A 19,415-nucleotide genomic window follows, 5' to 3' on the forward strand; every position below is an offset into this window, starting at 1 on the left:
GACTCGAACTAGAAAAGACTGGCGAGGAGGCTGACGTGGAGTTAAGAGCGAGGGAATGTATGTACTGTAAGTATTGGTGGCAGAAAAATGGAGGTAAAAGGGAGATTTAGAACATTACAGCTTTATGTTCGGAAGTTTATCAGAGAGAGCTCTGTGGCTTGCCTGTGAAAGACTGTGATCCTCGGTATAAATCGGCCCACTGAGTAACTGGACAAACTTAAAAGCTTCAATAAAAGTAATAAAATCAGAGGTGAAGGCCCTGTCACACATATCCGTATGACAGAAACGTATGCCGTATGAGTCCAAATACGTCCAACTTTTCATCGGATCGGATCGGAAAAGTGAATATATACAGATACGCATGTCTAACCTATTGATATCGTATCACTTTCTAATACAAAATGTATCAGACGAATACCCAACGAATGCATACAAAAATATGGCGTATACAAAATATCAGCAACACGCTGGTGTACGTAGATATAAGGTAAGGTATAAGTAGTATTCGTTAAGAGCTCACAGTGTTACGCTGGGGTGCGTTGTTGAACGCTGATGTTTTGAGCATGTTCAAAATTACCGGACGTACCCGACATGTGCTTCATAAGATATGCAGACGTTACGTGATGTTAGACATACGTGAATACGGAATACGTACGTGAATATTTACCTACGTAAATATAGTACATGAATACTTACATGACTACGTTAGAGGTACGTTAGATATAGGCTACGTCGGCTGACTGTGAATCCTACAGCCAACTTATTGATAAGGAGTGGATACCCTATTCCTACCATATGTAACATTAACATAACATTACAATAACATTATGCCTGACAACGGAGTAACTTATTAAACGTGTTTCTACAGTACAGCTAGCGTTCAGCACCAAATGGCACTTTTCCAGCTCCGTTGGCCAGACGCTCTGATACGTTTTAAATAGGTAAGTGATACTATTATTAATGTTGGACATACATATAATAATTCGTTATGTATACGTCAGCTACAACACCGCTGTGGAAAAGTTGGACGTATTTGGACAAATTTTGAGCTTCTTTTCATATAAGCCGGCATGTTTCTGCTATACGGAGCTGTGTGACAGGGCCGTATGTCTGCCTTGTTCGGCGTAACGTCTGCGTCCTTCAAACGATCACAACTTACCCTTAATTTATATTAACCTATTGCTGATATTTCATATGTGCCGGCATACGTTTCTGTCATACGGATATGTGTGACAGGGCCTTGAGGAGACATGGATATCAAAATCACCAAGGATTTAAAAAGTCTATAATATCTAGGTACAATAAGAGATTAAAGTTCAGACTAACATTAGGATTCAATTTGGGAGGTTTTCAAATCAGAAGACATAAAACGGAGCTCTGAATCTTCAAAGTGACGAAATTGCTGAGAAATGACTAGTATTAGGATAATAGCATAAATAGCTGCTTTTAGGAGTATTAGGTTGCTTTTGATTATGATTATGAGTTTTACTGAGAAAGTACTGCATTCTAAGAACATCAAAAAAATTACTTATTTTTGTTTTTAATAAATAAATGAATTCAACAATTTCAAAAATACATGAACATTTTGATGAAAACAGCGTTTGTTTGTGCCGGGGGGAGCGTCAGTGATGGCCACCAACACAAGAATGTAAACTCAATCCTCTACACAAAGTAAAGAAAAAAATATTCCTGTGTGACATACAGCAGGAAATTGTTAAACATAAAACAAAATATAACATAAGTAAAAAATATAACAAACATACAGACATTTTCACATTGCACATTATGAAAGATAAGACAAGAACATTTACAGCAGGAGAAGATCGCTTTTAGTGCAGAGCCGAGTTGTGCAGGCACATAACTTTGACATTCAATGGTAACTTGTGCAGGATTTTCCTTTTATTGTAACATTAGTAAATAAATTCTGATGAGCATTTTTTGTTCTTGTGAGTTGCTCTCTAATACTATCTCCATGTCTTACTTTTTACTAATGTGTATTATATCAAAATTTACATAGGTTTGATGAGAATGGAGAGCCAAAAAAAAAAAAGAACGAATAATGTCTTTTTAGTCGTTCTTGTTAGTCTTTGTAAAAATATAGTCTTTTGTTGTAGTTTAAGTAAAATACAAAATAAATTACAGTAGTGCAATGATTACAATAAACTACAAGTGCCATATATTAAATACAGCAGATAGAACAGTTACACCTCAGTAAGGATATGAATCTGACAATTGCAATAACATAAAAGTTGGTAATAGTAACGTGAGATGGTGAAACGTAGGAGGCAATGTAAATTATACAAAAATGTTCCCATATTTAAGTAATCCAAACGTTTTACTCTTACATAAAAGATTTGGTTTCTATGATTGTTACAAGGAATTAGAAAAACTTAAAGTTGAAGTGCAGAAACAACTGATGAAGATCAAACAAAAGAGGAATTCTATTGACTTACACAGACGGTAGAGAGAGAAATTAGTTTTTGTTCTTCATTAAAAGCATCAGAACTGGAAGGATATCAAGTACTTGTGCTTCTCCACCGAACTGCTTCCGATCAACGGTTCTTTAGAGTCACAGATAATGTCAATCTTTTACAGAGTGCAGGGGTTCAGCAATGTTATAGACATTATTTTGGCATGTGTTATGAATTAAGAGCTTAAACAGCATTGGGTATCAGTACTTGGATGGTCCAGGTTTTAAGTGAAACAGTGAGTCTGTTTAAGAAGAAGAGGAAGATTTGGTCCAAGCTTTCCGAATGACCAAATAAGACTTAATTCCTGCTTCTCGCCGTTGGCTTTGTCGGAGTTACACAGGAACCTTTTCGACTCGAAGCCGGTCTGGTCATGTGACTGTTTTGCGTTCAGCCCGGGGAACCCATTTGTGTGTGGTAACTCTCCACAGCACCGGCGCCAGCAGCAAACTGAGGGTGGTGACGCTGAGAACCAGCAGGTACACCTGAGCAGAGGGACGTAAAAAATAGAGAAGGAGAAAATCTAACCATTAGTTAATACTATTTCAGAATCAGAATCAGAAATCCTTTATTAGTCCCACAACGGGGAAAAAGCAAAAGAACATATGAAGTAAAGTGGTGAGTGCACAATAGTTAAATAGAATATAAATAATATACGTACAAAGTGGTTGATAAAAAGTTGTAAATGTGAATATTGCACATGGCAGTGTAATTCAGTAATTCATAAGTATTTCAGTATTATAGACTTCACTGGTCATTTGTATAGAGACTGACACCTACACTCCATCAATACTGCATATCATACTGTATATGTGGACTACACTTGTATATTTATTTATTTGACGTGTATAATCCACGTTGCCTCGCCAACGAGATATATCGACATGGTTACTCATAACAAAAAAAAGACAAAAAGAGGAAAGTTTAAATGGTCAATTCACCTAAATTACAGGTGGAATCAATGCAAAGAGATAGCTGTGGTTCTATTAGTCCTGATTTGAGATACCAGCTTAGCACCATACGAGCACCTTAACTGATTTACCTAAATGTACAGTCATCTCTATCAAGTCAAAAATGTTTACACTATAGTTGAAGACCTTCAGCAGAAAGCTGTTCAGCAGCTCAAGATATAATTACAACAGTGATAATAATCTTTATTTTAGAGTCAAAACAATTAATCGATTACTTGATCAAATCAACAGAAAATGTATCTACAGCAAATATGATCATTTTTGAGATAGAGTTTTCAAATGTGAAGATTTGCTGCTTTCTAGGTTTTCATATCATTTTTAAACTGCCTTTTTTTGTGGGGTTTTGTATAGACAATACAAAGCATTCACACAAATCGGAAGAATTTAAATAAAGAATAATAAAAGCAGATGAAAATTCCAGCAGTGACTATAAAAATGGACTGGGGCGCCTAAGACCACCTGAGCCCTTTTCTGTCTGAAGAGGAAAATAACAAATATATATTCAGTCCTTACTGACCTCTCTGGAGATGATGCCAGCTCGACGCGCACGGCTGCCCAGGACGAAGGAGAATTCGCTGACCTGAGCCAGACCGGCTGAGACAATCCACCGTATGTGTCGAGAGCCTGGAGGCAAGATGACCGACAGCACCAGTACGGCCATCATGAACTGGGAGGACAGATGAGAGAGGAGGGACTGAGAGTGTGACACAAAGGTACAATGGAGAAGCCGAAGAGCGAACAGAGAGAAAAAGTGCTGCACCTTCATAATGACGAGTGTGAGTGTTAGCACCAGCAAAATGGTGAGTTCATACACCACGAATGTCGGGAACACGTGGAGGCCTGCAGCGTCACACAAACACATGAGATGATGCAGTAAAGTATCTCTGGTACAAAAGTGTAACAAGATGATAAAGCTGGGATTGGTCTTAAATTGCCATGTTGGATCTGACCGATGGAGGCAAAGAAGATGATGGCGAGGAAATCTCTGATCGGCTCGATGCATCCCATGACCTCCGTGGTAACCATGTGACCCTGTGTGGACAACAGAGCTCCAGCCAGGAAACAGCCCAGCTCCATAGAAATGTCAAAAAGCTCTGTCACCTACAGTATCAGTCAGAGAGAGAGAAATCAACACAAACAGCTTCTTCACATGAGGTTAAATAACACCACACTGGAAGAGAAATATCAGATAAATGCAGGAAAACTAAGAATAAATGATTAAACGCAAAGTGTGTACCGTCAGCATGAAAAAGATAAAAGCTGCCATCCCCAGCACCAAGATCTCCTTGTTGCCTTTGCTCTCAGCATGCAGTTTCTTGTAATAGGGGCCAATCAGGAATGATTTGAGAAACAAACAGAGCAGCAGAACAGCAGCCAGAGAGACCAGGACCTGAGCCAGGAGGTAAAACACGCGGAGACTTCCAAACAGGAAGCTGTGTTTCACAAAGGGGCACAACAGATTTAAATAAGCTTGGTGTGCTTTTGGTTGAGGAGAAGACACAAGCAAAAAACAACAACAACTGACCTGTCCACGTCTCCACTCTGTGCCTGGATCAGACTCGGCATGACGGCGATGAAGAGTCCGAGCTGAACATCTTGCATCACTAACATCCCGAGGAGAACGCTGCTGTAGTCCAGTTCACCTGTCTCACACACATTCACATTATCGATCAGTGTCATCAAGAATTTATTTTAAAAATACAGTATTTCTAATGTATTTAATTCAAGTACTGAGACTTAATGGTATTTAACAGCTGCGTTAAATTAGATATATTCTTCAACTATTTCTATATTTAGGCTTGCTGGATAATCACAGATGCCTACCGAGCAAAATGGATCTAAAGTAACAAGATGTCCAATAGTTCCCCGTCTGAATAAAGCCTCTCGGATATTATTAACAAGTCTGAATATGAGTAACTTTCGGGTTGGCCTACAAAATGTGCCATCCCTGCAGCCCTCTATTACTACTTACTACGCACATCTATGTTCATTTATGTGCACAGACATACCTACATACCTTCTTTGTCCCCTCTGCTCCCCCCGGCCAGGAAGCGGGACACTAGTGGAGTGCTGGACAGGGACAGGCAAGTGGAAATGAAGACAGTCTGGATGGGTCGAATATGTAGGATTTGTCCCCACAACAAACCAGCCCCCACCATTAACAAACTGAGGTAGCACGACCCCTGGACTGATGTCTTCCATACCTACACACACACACACACACACACACACACACACACACACACACACACAAACACACACACACACACACACACACACACACACACACACCACACACACACACACCAGCTGACTTAATGGAAGTAAGCAACTAACTAAAAGCAGGTATATTTTAAACTACTTAAACTCTAACAGAACATTAACTAAAACATTCAAGGGCATAAATTAATTGCTTTGGTGATTTTTCAGGTAACATTAACTTAGAACGATACATATATTGCCAATTTCCAGGAAAAGGAACATCAGGAAATGTTAGCAGAAGGTGTAGATACTGAGAAAAGAAGTGACAAATAGCAGAAATAAAAATTAAGTATCAAGTCCCTTCATGCAAGTGAGAAATGTAAGTCAAATGCCAAACAGTATACTTAAACCACAAATCTAATGATCTAAATTTCAAATGACTGTTGTTTACCTTTCGAAGTCGTTCAGGTGAGAACTCCAATCCCACCACAAAGAGAGTGAAGAACACACCCAACTCCCCCAGAGTCTCCACCTGGACCATAGACTGCAACACAGACACTGACATTAACAACTAGCACAGACTGGTGTCGTTCTTTAAGTCTGATCTCATGCGCACACGCACACGCACGCACGCACACGCACGTGCACGCACACGCACACACACACACACACACACACACACACACACACACACACACACACACACCTTGATACTGTTGAGGCCTGAGGGACCGAGCAGGACCCCGCAGATGATATATCCAAACATTGGAGGAAGACCGACCAGAGAGCAGATCCAACCACAGGGCAGCGACAACATCACAATCGACACCAAGTCCTGCACAGAAGGTTTGTTTTTAACATTATATCTATTGTATATATATATTTAGCAATTTCACTCATTAATTCCAGCCTGACCACTTTCCAGGAATTGCTTAAAAAGGTTTCCCATATTTCCTTCAATTTATTTGTTTTGACCACATTGGTTCATTTCTTCAAAGTAAGGCATGACACCATTTCCCGTACCATACATTACATGTGATAAAAACATGGGGGTAAAGGTTTGGTACAGTTTAACTGGATCAAATACTAGAAACTTCCCTACTCATAAACTGACCTTGATGAAGTGATGGTCTGCCCTCGGCATCGTGGAGTCTCGTGGTTTGGTGAGGACATACTGGTTGTTCTGCGAGTCGATGAGCATGCTCAGTCCCAGGTCATCCTCCACTTCCTTCTGCTTGGACTTGTTCTTCCTCTTCCCTCCATTCTCATCGTCTTCGTCCACTCTCAACACTGCCTCAACATTTACTCCTCTCATCTACACAAACCGAGAGTATGGAAGGAGGCACAAGTTACTAACTACGCTACATTGTTAACACGCAACTTCAATTTTGAAGTTGGTATCATGACTAGTCTGTGAATGCTGTTGTTCGCTGACCTGTTTGTTGTTGTCAAAGGCGTGCTCCTCAATCTCCTCTTCCAGCCGGTCCGCTGCCTTCCTGACGTCCTCCAGGATCTCATCGAGCATGGACAGAGTCTTATTCTGGGCTAAAGCGCTCTTAATAGCGTCCTGCTGGTGCTTCTCAGCAGCCACCAGTTCCATATACTCCTGTTCCTCCTGAAAGGGGACAGGTGTGTATTAGCAAGTAACTTTACAGTCATGTTAACAAAAACTCACACTAACTACACTCACAGCACATATAGGCAATGGGGTTGGCATCAATATCATAATATTTGTCTGATATTGTCATATATGATAAAATCCTTCATTTGGATCGCAACGATATGATCAAGAACTTAAACAATTATTCAATTAGTTGCACGACAGATCATAAATCAAGATAAAAATGTTTCATCAATAGGTTATTACACTTGGGAAAAATGGCAAATATGGTCTGGTTCCAGCTCCTGAAATGTGAAGATTTGCTACTTTTATGTGTTTCATATTGTTTTGAATTGAATATCTTTGAGTTTTAGGCTGTTGCTCGGACAAAACAAGACATTTTCGAAGATGTCACTCTGGGCATTTTTCCCCATGTTTTACATTTTATAGACAAAATAATGAATTAATTAATAATTGTCGTATGCCTTGTGTGACTCGGTACTGTCTTGGTCTCGGATGTGACACGTAATGCAAATGAGTAAGTATTGTGGACAAGCAATATACTCTGTCCTAGTCTGTTATCTTTGCCTTCATTAACCAAGCTGTGTGCGCGGTTACGCAGGAGAGCAGAGGATTACATTTGAAAGACACTATGCCTATTATGGTTTTGAACAAGACACAATTTGCTCTGGACTCGGTCTGGACTCGGTCTGGACTGCCTTTGGACTTGGTCTTGAATTGGAATCGACTGGACCTGGTCTTGGACTTGACATGGAATCGATTAAGTTTGTCTTGACTAGAGCCCTCTCCATGAAACACTGTTGACCATGCATCCTCACCTTTATGGCTGCCTCCCTGAGGGCCTCCCGCCTCTGTCTGCTGCTCTCCTTCATGTTGACCACATCCCTGTAGTCTCCTTGCAGCGCCCTCTGCAGGCTGTGCACCGCCTGGAACACCAGGTGCTCGCTCTCATTCAGCTCCTTCTGGAAAACCTCCAGAGTGTGAACCTGGATGCAGACAGGGAGACACCAGTCACTCATTAAACTGTAAAATAACCTCTTTTACTGAAGCTTCTGTATATGGTCTTTATTTTGACGACACTAGACGAGAGAAATGTAGGTGTCTATCAGAGATTCGGCCATGAGAAATATAATATAAGGCAAAATAGATCCAGATAAGGTGGGTTAAAATGAGAAGAATAGTTATCATTGTGAGAAGAATAAGCCACTTGATTTGGCTAGAAATGTTTTATAGAGATTTAACTAGAAGCCATTGAACCTAGCCTGGCGTCCAGCCATTATCTAACCCAGCGCTGAAAGAATTAGTTGATTTACCAAATGATATTTAAAAAAGGACCAGTGTATAAGATTTAAGTGGCATCTAGCGGTGAGCCTTGCAGATTGCAACAAACTGAATACCCCTCCGCTCACTCCTCCCTTTCCAAGTGTGTAGAAGAACCTACGGTGGCCTTCAAGTGTTTTGCTTTACATAATTTTTTATTTAATATCTTTTGGTTTTTATCCGTTTGTCTGGAAAAAAACAAGAACTACATAATAAAAATAATTGTTAGTTGCTGCTTTAATGTAACCAAGGCAACTCCTCTGTATATGTGAAACCTGAACTATGAAATATGAACAGGTACTATTGTTAAGCTTCTGTGTCAACACACAGAGAGACAAAGACCAAATACACCACCAAATCAACAGAGGGCCTTTGCTCCATCTGGTATTTATTCTCAGTCTGGTACCTGGAAGAGCCTCTCTGGTTCTGAAAGGCTCCGGTCTCGTCCAACAGCATCAGCAGCGGCCGTCAGCTTCCTGACAACCACATTCTTCTGACGCAGGAGTCCAACCAGCAGCTTGCAGTTGCTTTTCACCCAGCTGTGGCCGTGTGCCACCCCTTTGCTCCGATAAAGCTTGATGGCTTGCTCGGCCACCTGGTCCTTCTGCAACACAACGAGGGCACCCGCCGTGCCAAGGCACAGCAGCCAACATGCAACCTGCATCCAAATCTCTACGTCTGTCTTCACCCGCGTGTGAAGATTGATGAAGAGAAAGAGATCTGGGAAAGGAACAAAGATCAACTAAAAAAACAAAACAATAAGGAGGAGACTAATACAATTCAAGTGTAGTGGAGACGTCAGGAGTTTAAAGGATACCTCTGGTGTTGATCCTACTAACAAGTACTGTCCGTGTATCCAAAGCCTATAGTTTATAGCTCCGTGCCATAGAGTTTCATTGTTGTACAAAAACTGTCTGATACACTGTCCTGATGCCCTCAAAATTCACAAGCTCACCAAATCTGCAGCTGAAAATAGTCCCTAACAAACACACTGTTTACTCCTGATTGAGCAATGTTTGCTAAAAACTACAGAGCCCAGCAGTTTCAGGATTTTTCTTTTTCCTTCTTATTTATTTGTTATATTACAGTACATATGTGTGACTTGTTTGTAAAGGTGTATTCCGTAAGGACAGATGGGCTTGGTGCTGAGAGCCGCAGTAGAGCTGCAATGATTAGTCAAATAATCAGTTGATCCACAAAAGAATAATTGTTAGTTGCAGCCCAAAGCCACAGTCAGCGTAGGGAAGTGTGAAAGTATTGAGAGATGAACCAACACCTTGTTTGTTTAGGTCTTCATAGGATGTGTAGATAAAAAAAATTTAAATGATAGAAATACACAAATTGTCAGTCATACCATTTAAAGCACAGATAGTGAAAGTTAAGTATTTCAAGTCAGATAAGTTAGAATCTGCCTCTATGCAGGTATATATTATTTTATTTTACAATTAAACATTTAAAAAGAAAAGGTGAAAAGCGGCAATAATACATAATGTATTACGATAAAACAAAAGTTTAAAAATAAAATAGTTTAAAGTTAAAATAAACCAACAACAGATTAAAAAGCAGTAAGAAGACGTTAGAAATAAGTTAAGGAGGGACTTGACAGAACGCCATGGGGCAGTCTCAGACTGAACTAAAAGCAAGCGAAAAAAGGGGTCTGAAAGTATTTGTCCTAAAGTTTGATATAACTAGAGATAGCTCTTTCTCTTGTTATGTGGGTTAGCCTGTGCTTTTTTGCACTATGTGCTTCTTACTAGTGTCACCTCAAGAGACAGTTTAATCTTTGGATCTCGGATGAACAGCTTAAACAACAGCTGTGTAAATACTCACCTGTCACCTGTGCCCTGTCCTATTGGATGCTTAGAGTAGTTAATAGCACATTGTAGCTAACTTGACTTGACTGATCACGTCACACAATATAAATTCCAGTAGTGCTTGTTATTCTGCCGACACCTAATGTGACGTTGCATTTCTATCTACACTTGGAAGACAAAAGACTAATTTAAGTTTACTGTGAACAGCATGCCCTCTTGTACGCTGACATCATGTGCTTGCTTACACATTAATGATTGAATGCATTGAAGCTGGACCGCACTTTGTCAGTATGAGTCAAGCTGACGAATGTTTACTTTCCAACTTTTCCTCTGTCCTTCTTAGTTCAACTAGACTGCAGTCACTCTGCTGCTCTTGCTAGAAATCAACAGCACAATTCACATACTGTTGGGTGGATTCATCAATAACAATGAGTCATATTTCATAAAGTGATCATAAAACTGGTTTGTGGGTAAAAGTATAACGAGTATAGCTGTTAAAAGAAATGTAGGGTAGTAGTAAGTACAATATTTCTCTCTGAAATGTAATGGAGTAGAAGTATAAAGTGGCATGAAATATCGCAATCAAGTAAAGTATGCAAGTCCCTCAAAACTGTAATTAAGTAAAGTACATGTATTAGCAGTGGTGGAATGTAATTTGAGTTTTTCCATGTTATGCTACATTATACTTCTACTCCACTAGATTTCACAAGGAAATATTGTACTTTCTTACTTTTTTTCACCACTACATTTTTGTTTTACGACTTTAGTTACTTTGCAGATCATAAATACTAAATTATCATCAAATTATGATATATTATTATAGGTTACGATTTCCAGAAGTATAACAACTAGTTAAAAGTATCCCCACATTTACCAGCTACAACATTAACAGGAACATTGTTGAACACATTAATGCATCAATAATTATAACTCAGTGTATATACATTTATGTGAAATGGGCCTTTCTGCATGATGAGTACTTTTACTTTTGGAACTTTGATGCTAATACTAATAGTACTTTTACTTGAGTACAATTTTGAATGCAGGATTTTTTTCTAGGAACACAATATTTTTGCATTGTAGTATTGCTACTTTTACTTAAATCAAATATCTGAATGCTTCTTCCGCCACTGCTTTTACTTTTACTTTCCACCATTGATCTGCACTGAGGTTTTGACTGGTTGCCAATGTTGGCTACTAAAAGCTGGAGGTTACTCTATTCTGATAGATGCATGTACATATTAAAATTATAAATACAAACAGCTGAATACCAAACAATAATGTCATCAATTCCCTACTACGCAAATCAAAGATATCTTAGCAGCCAAGAGTAACGTCATACAAGACAGAACACACACCCCAGACATGACTGATGTTTCAGAAAACACTATTGGTCGGTCAAATTGTCAATTACTTCAATGCACCAAACACACATCAATGGAAACATATAAAGAAAGAAAGACAGCAACTACCTGCGAAATATGTGCACTATCCTGGCTCCCAACTCCACTCTACGACTGAAGGAGAAGCTGGAGAAGAAGCAGGGAACAATCATGCTGTTGTACCTCACCACCACCACCGACACCCCTCCTCCTCCCCTGCCACATAGCTGAAGCCAGCGTCGGTGCAGGCGTTCACCGATTTGTGACCAACTTCATGTTTACTTCGACCTTCAGCCGTCGGTAACAATATTCGTGCTAGCAAAGGGGATGCTAACGTTACTCCGTCCAGGTAGGTGTGACGAAATCCCTGTAGAAGTTGTACCATTTGTTTTAATGTGTATAAAGTTCAATCTGTTTTCTATTCTGGAGCTGTAAGTAAAGCTAAATTAGCCCTCACATTCCTCAGAGCTGTCAGACCAGCTCCAGCCAGCTGAGTCCACACACTCCCATGGCACCGACGTTAAAGCTAACACAACTTGGCTAACATTAGCTGAATAAGTTAGCTACATTAATATCAGCAACTTTTATGGGAAACGTCTCAAAACGTGTCACGATATAACTTTAACATAAACCGTGGCCGAAACTGAACAACTGCTGTATTGTTTTCTGATATAACTTTGTTTTATTTTAAGATTAAGTTACTTCCGAAACATCTTGATCAGCTTTGATATGGGAGTTGTAGTTTTTCAGATGTTATGTTTTCTTACTCGACCGAGTCAAGTGCATTGTGACAGCTGGTTAAAGCTACTTATGTTGGTCTTTCCTGTCGTTTAGCATGCTACAATTTATTTTAAAAACAACAACAACGCAGTTTAAATAAGTTCAAAGTTGAGTTTTATCGACTATCTTGCTCAAAACTATTTTTAATGTGATGGCAACAGACAGTTTGATATAAAGTTATAATGGGACTTTTTGACTTAACATGTTTTTTCATTTGAAGCAATTTGAGAACAAATACATATTTTGTCGAAACTGGTCTATTAATGCAGAATGGTATTCAAAAACAAGGGGCCTGTGGCATTGGAGCGCGACGGAACTACATCTCCCATGAAGCCATTGCCCCGACAGTAGCGCAGTCTTTTCGCGCATGCGCACCCTGAGTAATTGGATATCAAGTGGGCCAAAACAGCGTGTGATAAAATGGTAGGTAAGATTAATAATAAGAAACCGGGGCAATTCTTTAGTTCCGTTAGACAAGTCCACAAACCGATAACGTGTGTCACTACTGTTAAGGGGGCACACCGATACGGGGGATCGGGGTGTCCTCAGCCAAGTGTCGCATTGCCAGGGTGATGTGTGTTGGGAATATGAGGGAAATGGAAGGTCAGTTGTTGGTATTTTGAGATCCAGACACCAGCACTTGCCGCACGTACCTTTCCCTTTTTGGTAACTCGCCTGTAGTGTGCCCCGGGTCAGCAGAGAGCCTGCTGTAGCAAACGTCCTGGGTCACCAAACACTAGTCTGTCATGGTGAATGTGCTGTTTTGATCATCGGGTGGGTCAGGTCTGCAGTTCTTCAAAGACGTGCAATCCTCCCGTTGACCGTCTTGATTAAATGAACCCGATGAGGTATTTTTGTAAACTAACGGAACCTTGTCGTATTGCATTTGGAAGTGAGAGCGTTTTCGTTTCTCGTAATGTACTTTATGTAGGCTGTTGCACGCATGGTAGGAGTCTTACTTTTTAAACGACCAGATCTTATAGTCATGGCGCGTGTTATGTAGCCACATCCAACTGTGTTTGTGTGCAGAGTAAGCACAGGAACAAGTTTCTAGCCAGGAGGTTTTTAATGGAAATCAGATCAGTGCACTCTGATCTAAGTATTCAGAAAGTTTAGTGTTGTTGATGTGCAGCCTCAACTCCACATGCATGTCTCTGCATCCTATTTAGGCTACCTGAAGGCTGGATTACCACCTGTCCCGCCCAGGGGTCCTGAAGACCCCAGGTTGAGTGTGTATAGTAACTAGTTTGTGATAGTTTGTTTGCTCATATGCACCACTAAAGCACAATGAAAACTGAAATGATGAGGGCTTCTTGTATTTTAACAAAACCTTGAAGTCGTGTGTTAAAATGCTGCTTTAATCATTTTAACATTTCACTTGATGTTATGCTTATTCTTAACATATTTGTTCAGGTAGTGTTCTGATACCAGGTGGTTTCTGGGTTAAAATGGGTTGGGGGAATATGTGTGTATGTCTTTATAGGCCCTAACCGGTTACTACAGCCGTGCACTTACCTTGTGTGCCTGCTTGTTTTACAGCACAAGTTGAAGTCATCGCAGAAGGACAAGGTTCGGCAGTTTATGTCCTTCACACAGGCCGGGGAGAGGACAGCCGTGTACTGCCTAACGCAGAATGACTGGAAACTAGAAGTCGCCACAGACAACTACTTCCAGAATCCAGACCTCTACTACAAAGAATCCATGAAAACCTCAGTGGACCGCAAGAAGCTGGAACAGCTCTACAACAGATATAAAGGCAAGTGTTTCAAAAAAACTAAAGTGAATATTAGCACAGTTTGCTTGCCTTATCCAATACACTTTGGCACTGTTGCTCATCCTTCTTGACTGCCTTTTCAGACCCCCAGGATGAAAACAAGATTGGCATTGATGGGGTCCAGCAGTTCTGTGACGACCTGATACTGGATCCAGCTAGCGTGAGCATACTTGTGGTGGCATGGAAGTTCAGAGCGGCCACGCAGTGCGAGTTCAGCAGGAAAGAGTTCCTAGATGGCATGGCTGAGCTAGGGTGAGCAACACTGGTACTGAAATCTACACTATTTGATCAGAGATGTCACTTCATTCTTGACACATCAATAATATGTTAATAAAGGTGTTAAGAAGTTGTAAAAGTTGTTTGAAAACTGTGTTTTGTATGAGCAGTAATATTGAATCTCAAACTGTATAAGTCCTATCATTAAAAGACCTCATGTTGTACCGGTTTGTGTGTGCAATTCACCACTACTCATAATAACTCGATTTTTCTCAATTTCTCCTCTAGCTGTGACAGTCCTGAAAAACTCAAAGCAATCCTTCCCAGACTAGAGCAGGAGCTGAAAGACACAGGGAAGTTCAAAGACTTCTACCAGTTTACCTTCAATTTTGCCAAAAACCCCGGCCAGAAAGGTTTAGGTAAGTGTAAGAAAAAAACATGGAGAGCATGCACAAATTAGATCGATAGATTTGTCTGAATACATTAACAAAAAATAAATAATCTTACTCTACTTTGTGTCCTAGACCTCGAGATGGCTGTTGCTTACTGGAATCTAGTTCTCACAGGTCGCTTCAAGTTTTTGGATCTCTGGAACCGCTTCCTGGTGGTAAGAGAGGAAATATTATCTGTTTTCACCCTGTTATTATTTTTCTGTGAATCAGAAGCATATTAAAAGCTCATAAATAGACTTCCAAAACAATTTATTTTATTTTCTGCATATTCTGTCCATCTTATTTACAAACTGCATATGAAGAAACAAAACTATTGGAAATACTTTGGTAGAATAGAGCCAAATACAACAACACCACAAAGTACAGCCTCAAAATAAACGTTCAACAAGTCTTTGACACATTGCCAAAAACAACTAAGTTTCACAAAGGCTGTTGAATTGACTTTCACTGCATAGGGATTTCTAACATTGTCCTAATGTTTAACTCCTGCTGTTCCTGTTGCTGCATTCAGGAGCATCACAAACGCTCAATTCCCAAGGACACGTGGAACCTCCTCCTCGACTTCGGCAATATGATCACGGACGACATGTCAAACTATGATGAGGAAGGTGAGGTTGTTAAAGCAGGATAAAGTAATGTTTATACATTTCAGTGATTTAACCCTGATTAACCCAGACTACAGCAAACATCATGTCCAGAGTAATGTCTTCCAGCTTGCATCAAAGCGATCGTTGTGTGTTGATGCCACATGATGTCAACTACGTCATTGCAATGGATAACATTGACATGAAGCTATTCTTTTCTCTCTCCTCAGGGGCGTGGCCTGTCCTCATAGATGACTTTGTGGAGTTTGCTCGGCCAATTGTGACGAGTAAGCGCAACATGACATAGTGTTTGTCCCGACTTCATGCAGCGACTGGAGTTTGTGTTTCTCCCAATTTTCTTCTTTTTTTCAATGAGGATTTTTATACAAATGAGCCAAAAAGAGAGTACTTCTCAATAAGCCTGTCTGCAGCTTGTCATTAAGATTGTTCTTCCAACTGCATAAGATGCCTTGACTGGGGAGTGACCTGGAACAGTTCAGAGAGAAAAACCTAAGGGGAATCAACAGGAGAGAAATTAATTATGTTTTTTTTTTGGCAAAGACAAACTTTGTAATTGCAATATGGAAATGATGGGTACCCTAAAACTCATCACTTATGGGCAAATCACCAGTGGGTGTGGCTTCGAACTGCTGCTGCTGCTGCTGCTGCTGCTGCGGACTTACTCACTAACCTGCACCCTCGGCACAGTGAGGAGGGACAGTAACGGTGAACTTTCAGCACACGCAGAAGATTAAGTTACAGATGCAGTAGGAAGTGGCCTCTTACATTGTCAATCGTGAATGGGACAGTATGTTTAAAATCTGCATGTTTATGTCAGCTAGTGTGAAGCAGTGCCATGGATGTTGAGGAGGGGATGAAAAAAATAGTAGTCTACATTATTTTCACTGAGATTGCGAATGTGTAGCTCTCTAACAATCACACTGAGAGCCGAGAGAAAGTGTGCGTGTGTGTGTGTGTGGGGGGGGGGGGGGGGGTGGGGTGGTGGTGTGTGTGTGTGTTGGGGTAAACATATCGCCTCTTTTACAATACAATGCTAAATATTTTCATTTGGTTTTATTATGATTAGAAGTTAGGAAATTATGATTCACCTTAACTGAGCGACATTGAAAAAGTTCAGATCAACATTTTGTATTCACACTGAGAATTGGACGGAGCGGCATGCTTCTCAAGCTCAGAACCAGCAGAATCACAATTGTTACAGTTGTAAAATGCTGTATGTCCATAGGAATAAGAATAGATTCAGTTTTAGAGGAACACAAATGTATATCTGAGAAAACAGGTAATGACATTTAGAATCGTGATGAGTACATAAGAACAAGTTATGATCCTGATTTTAAAAATGCTTCTGCATTACATACTTAGTTGACTTTAGTTTGGCAGTGTGTGAACTGTTGTACACAAAGAGAAACTGACTGACTGACTGGCACATTGACTGTTTTTTATTATCCAGGTGATTTGCCAACTCTGCAAACTGCACTGATTTACACTTTTTCTGTTGTTGTAGGTTTTCTTTATCAGGCAGTACTGTACAGAGCTACTCAGTTTACTTGACTGTAGGTTCACTTACATACTAGACTTTTTAAATGAACATCTACATCCCAGCTAAGAGTATTTTTAACTAAGTTTGTTTACACTGTTTGAGATTTTAGTCTGTTGATTTTCATGAATTAGCAACTGTAGTGCAATGGTGGCAGGTTTAAGTACCATAGAACTACCACAAAGATAAACACGTCACTTTGAGGACAGTGCTTGCGCTGCCATGCAATGCTTTTCCTCCACACAAGATTTAGTGTTGTTCTTTAAGTGTAACTATAAACACTAAGAGCATTCCCCCCCCCCCCCCCCCCCCCCTTTTTCGGCTAAAGAGTGCGGCAGAAGGTAGAGCTCAGGTACCAGTCGTCCTCTCCCAGTCACAGTGAGCAGCAAGTGGCCTCCTGCACTTGCATCATTATTTGCTGTCTAACTATCCTATCTGGTTTTTCCAATTGTTGTCACCATGATAAAACATTTGCTGAAATTAGGATGGATTATTTCCCTGCATCAAATTTCACATCCAACTACAGGGGAAATGAATGCCTTTCGTTTTCCTTGCGTTGACAAACCTGTGTTTAAGTTTTCATATTTATGTAGGCACAGGTTAGTCGTGAACTAAGGTGGTGTGCATGAAGTAGACTTTAATGGATAATCAGGATGGGAATTTGTCTAAAGATTGAATGCACATTAGTGGCAAAGAAAACAGCTTCATCATGACTGAAACAGTCACTGTAGCAGCTGGTAAATGTCTCATATTGTTCATATTTGTAACTAGGCAAGTTAGATATGTGTTGGTGGAATGAAATATCCCATATAACTTTCTGACCGTCCCAAGTTGTGCTCAAATCTCCAACACAGCGAGATGGTGTGAAAGCTCTTCCCAGTTGATTGTTGTTGACTTTATTATCTGACATCGTCTGTGGTTTAGGAGCAAGAAAATGTCACATCTTTAGGTTATTCAGTTTGCTAATATGGTACATTTGGTACGTTTTTATTTGTCAAATGTGTGGTCAACTGTGTCAAGTCATGCAGATCATTCTTATCAAACACAGTATTATTTTTGTCGGCAAGAAAACAGGTATTTACAAAATATTATGTTTTGTCACAGAAGCATACCGTACATTGTTTTCTTTAAGAAATTTGTGAATAAAGCATGTTGTTTTTAAGAGCCTTGTAAAAGATGTACCTCTATCTACCAAGTACAGCAGTTACTATTGACAACAAATGTTTGTTTCCTTGTCAGAAACAAAGAGAGTGGTCAGCAGGATTGTGTTGTGCTGAAATCAGTATGCCGATATTACATTTTTTCTGAAATCAAAACATTAATCACAAATGTGCAAATGCAAAATTGCAGCTAAAATATACAACTTGATCTTCATTGTGACAAACTGTTATTAATTTCATCAAACAAAACTCTTCACTCATGTAAAACAGAAACGTCAGCAACTAATTGTGTTCGTTTTTTCTTTATAATCATTTTAATAATTATTTGGATCAGATAACGGTGTTCTGTAAAACTAAAAATGATTCTATGTTATGACACCACTAAAGGTTCAGAATTATACAATTGAGTTCACCCAGCTATTTGTGTTACTATGCTATGCTCTATGCAGAAGTTGTTCATGTCCAATGGAGGCCCAGAAGTCAGCAGGTTTTTACATGGACTGATGTCAGAGATATGTAAACTTAATGTTACATTACATTTGTTACATTTGTCACTTAGCAGACGCTCCAATCCAGAGCAATTTACAGTGAACTAACTACAGACACAGTCCCCCTGGAGCAACTCAGGGTTAAGTGCCTTGCTCAGGGGCACTATGGTGGCAGCCCTGGTATTGAAGCCGTACCACTAGACCACCACCCACTATATAATTGCAGTAATGAATTAAACAAATCTCCATATTCCTGCTTGTGTGTTTGAGAGTGTATGTAAAATGTCAGCTTGGTAACAGTTGTCCCTTATCAGGTTACACTCCTGCTGCATATCATCATTGGCTCGTCTGGTAATGCTTAGTCTACTGTTACACTGAGTATGTTGAGGTCAGAATTCACAAACATTCAAAAAGGAAGGGTTGGGAATAACAGATTGTCTCAAAAGGGGTACAATCGAGGCATTAGGTGAAGAGTAAAGGAACTGAGAGGGAGGGGAACTCTCGGATGCAGTGCACGTAAATGCAGGGGAGATCAGCTAATGTCAGGGCAGGAGATGATTAATAAGTCAGTTTTAAAATAGTGAGGTAAAGATTACAGAGTTGAGCTTCTATAAAGAAGGAGGCA

General features: G+C 39.9%; 2 protein-coding genes across 7 annotated transcripts; one reads left to right on the forward strand and one right to left on the reverse strand.

The window, feature by feature from the left end:
- Window positions 1–1,520: 1,520 nt before the first annotated feature.
- tmco3 (transmembrane and coiled-coil domains 3) lies at window positions 1,521–11,986 on the reverse strand. Of its 2 annotated transcripts, none has more exons than XM_029456467.1 (14): window positions 11,869–11,986; window positions 8,989–9,302; window positions 8,081–8,248; window positions 7,077–7,256; window positions 6,756–6,956; window positions 6,348–6,476; window positions 6,093–6,185; window positions 5,457–5,643; window positions 4,965–5,082; window positions 4,677–4,872; window positions 4,390–4,540; window positions 4,200–4,279; window positions 3,957–4,106; window positions 1,521–2,953 (listed from the first exon to the last, which is right to left on the reverse strand). In XM_029456467.1, exons 2-14 carry the CDS (start codon window positions 9,244–9,246, stop codon window positions 2,840–2,842), a joined length of 2,025 nt encoding a protein of 674 aa, XP_029312327.1. In that variant the 5' UTR covers window positions 9,247–9,302; window positions 11,869–11,986; the 3' UTR covers window positions 1,521–2,839. The 2 variants fall into 2 exon arrangements, with proteins under 2 accessions (XP_029312327.1, XP_029312334.1); XM_029456474.1 differs by having other exon boundaries at window positions 11,866–11,966.
- On the forward strand, window positions 11,976–18,304 carry dcun1d2b (DCN1, defective in cullin neddylation 1, domain containing 2b). 5 transcript variants are annotated; one of them, XM_029456531.1, is made up of 8 exons: window positions 12,034–12,127; window positions 13,728–13,782; window positions 14,098–14,314; window positions 14,416–14,584; window positions 14,837–14,967; window positions 15,073–15,155; window positions 15,512–15,608; window positions 15,815–18,304. In XM_029456531.1, the coding sequence occupies exons 3-8, from the start codon at window positions 14,140–14,142 to the stop codon at window positions 15,889–15,891; spliced, it is 732 nt and encodes a 243-aa protein (XP_029312391.1). In that variant the 5' UTR covers window positions 12,034–12,127; window positions 13,728–13,782; window positions 14,098–14,139; the 3' UTR covers window positions 15,892–18,304. The 5 variants fall into 5 exon arrangements, with proteins under 5 accessions (XP_029312375.1, XP_029312391.1, XP_029312366.1 ...); XM_029456515.1 differs by lacking the exon at window positions 13,728–13,782 and having other exon boundaries at window positions 11,976–12,127; XM_029456506.1 differs by lacking the exons at window positions 12,034–12,127; window positions 13,728–13,782 and adding an exon at window positions 12,806–12,981.
- Window positions 18,305–19,415: the final 1,111 nt, after the last annotated feature.

Source organism: Cottoperca gobio, chromosome 3 (assembly GCF_900634415.1).
Source record: "Cottoperca gobio chromosome 3, fCotGob3.1, whole genome shotgun sequence".
In the NCBI taxonomy this organism is placed as follows: Eukaryota; Metazoa; Chordata; class Actinopteri; order Perciformes; family Bovichtidae; genus Cottoperca; species Cottoperca gobio.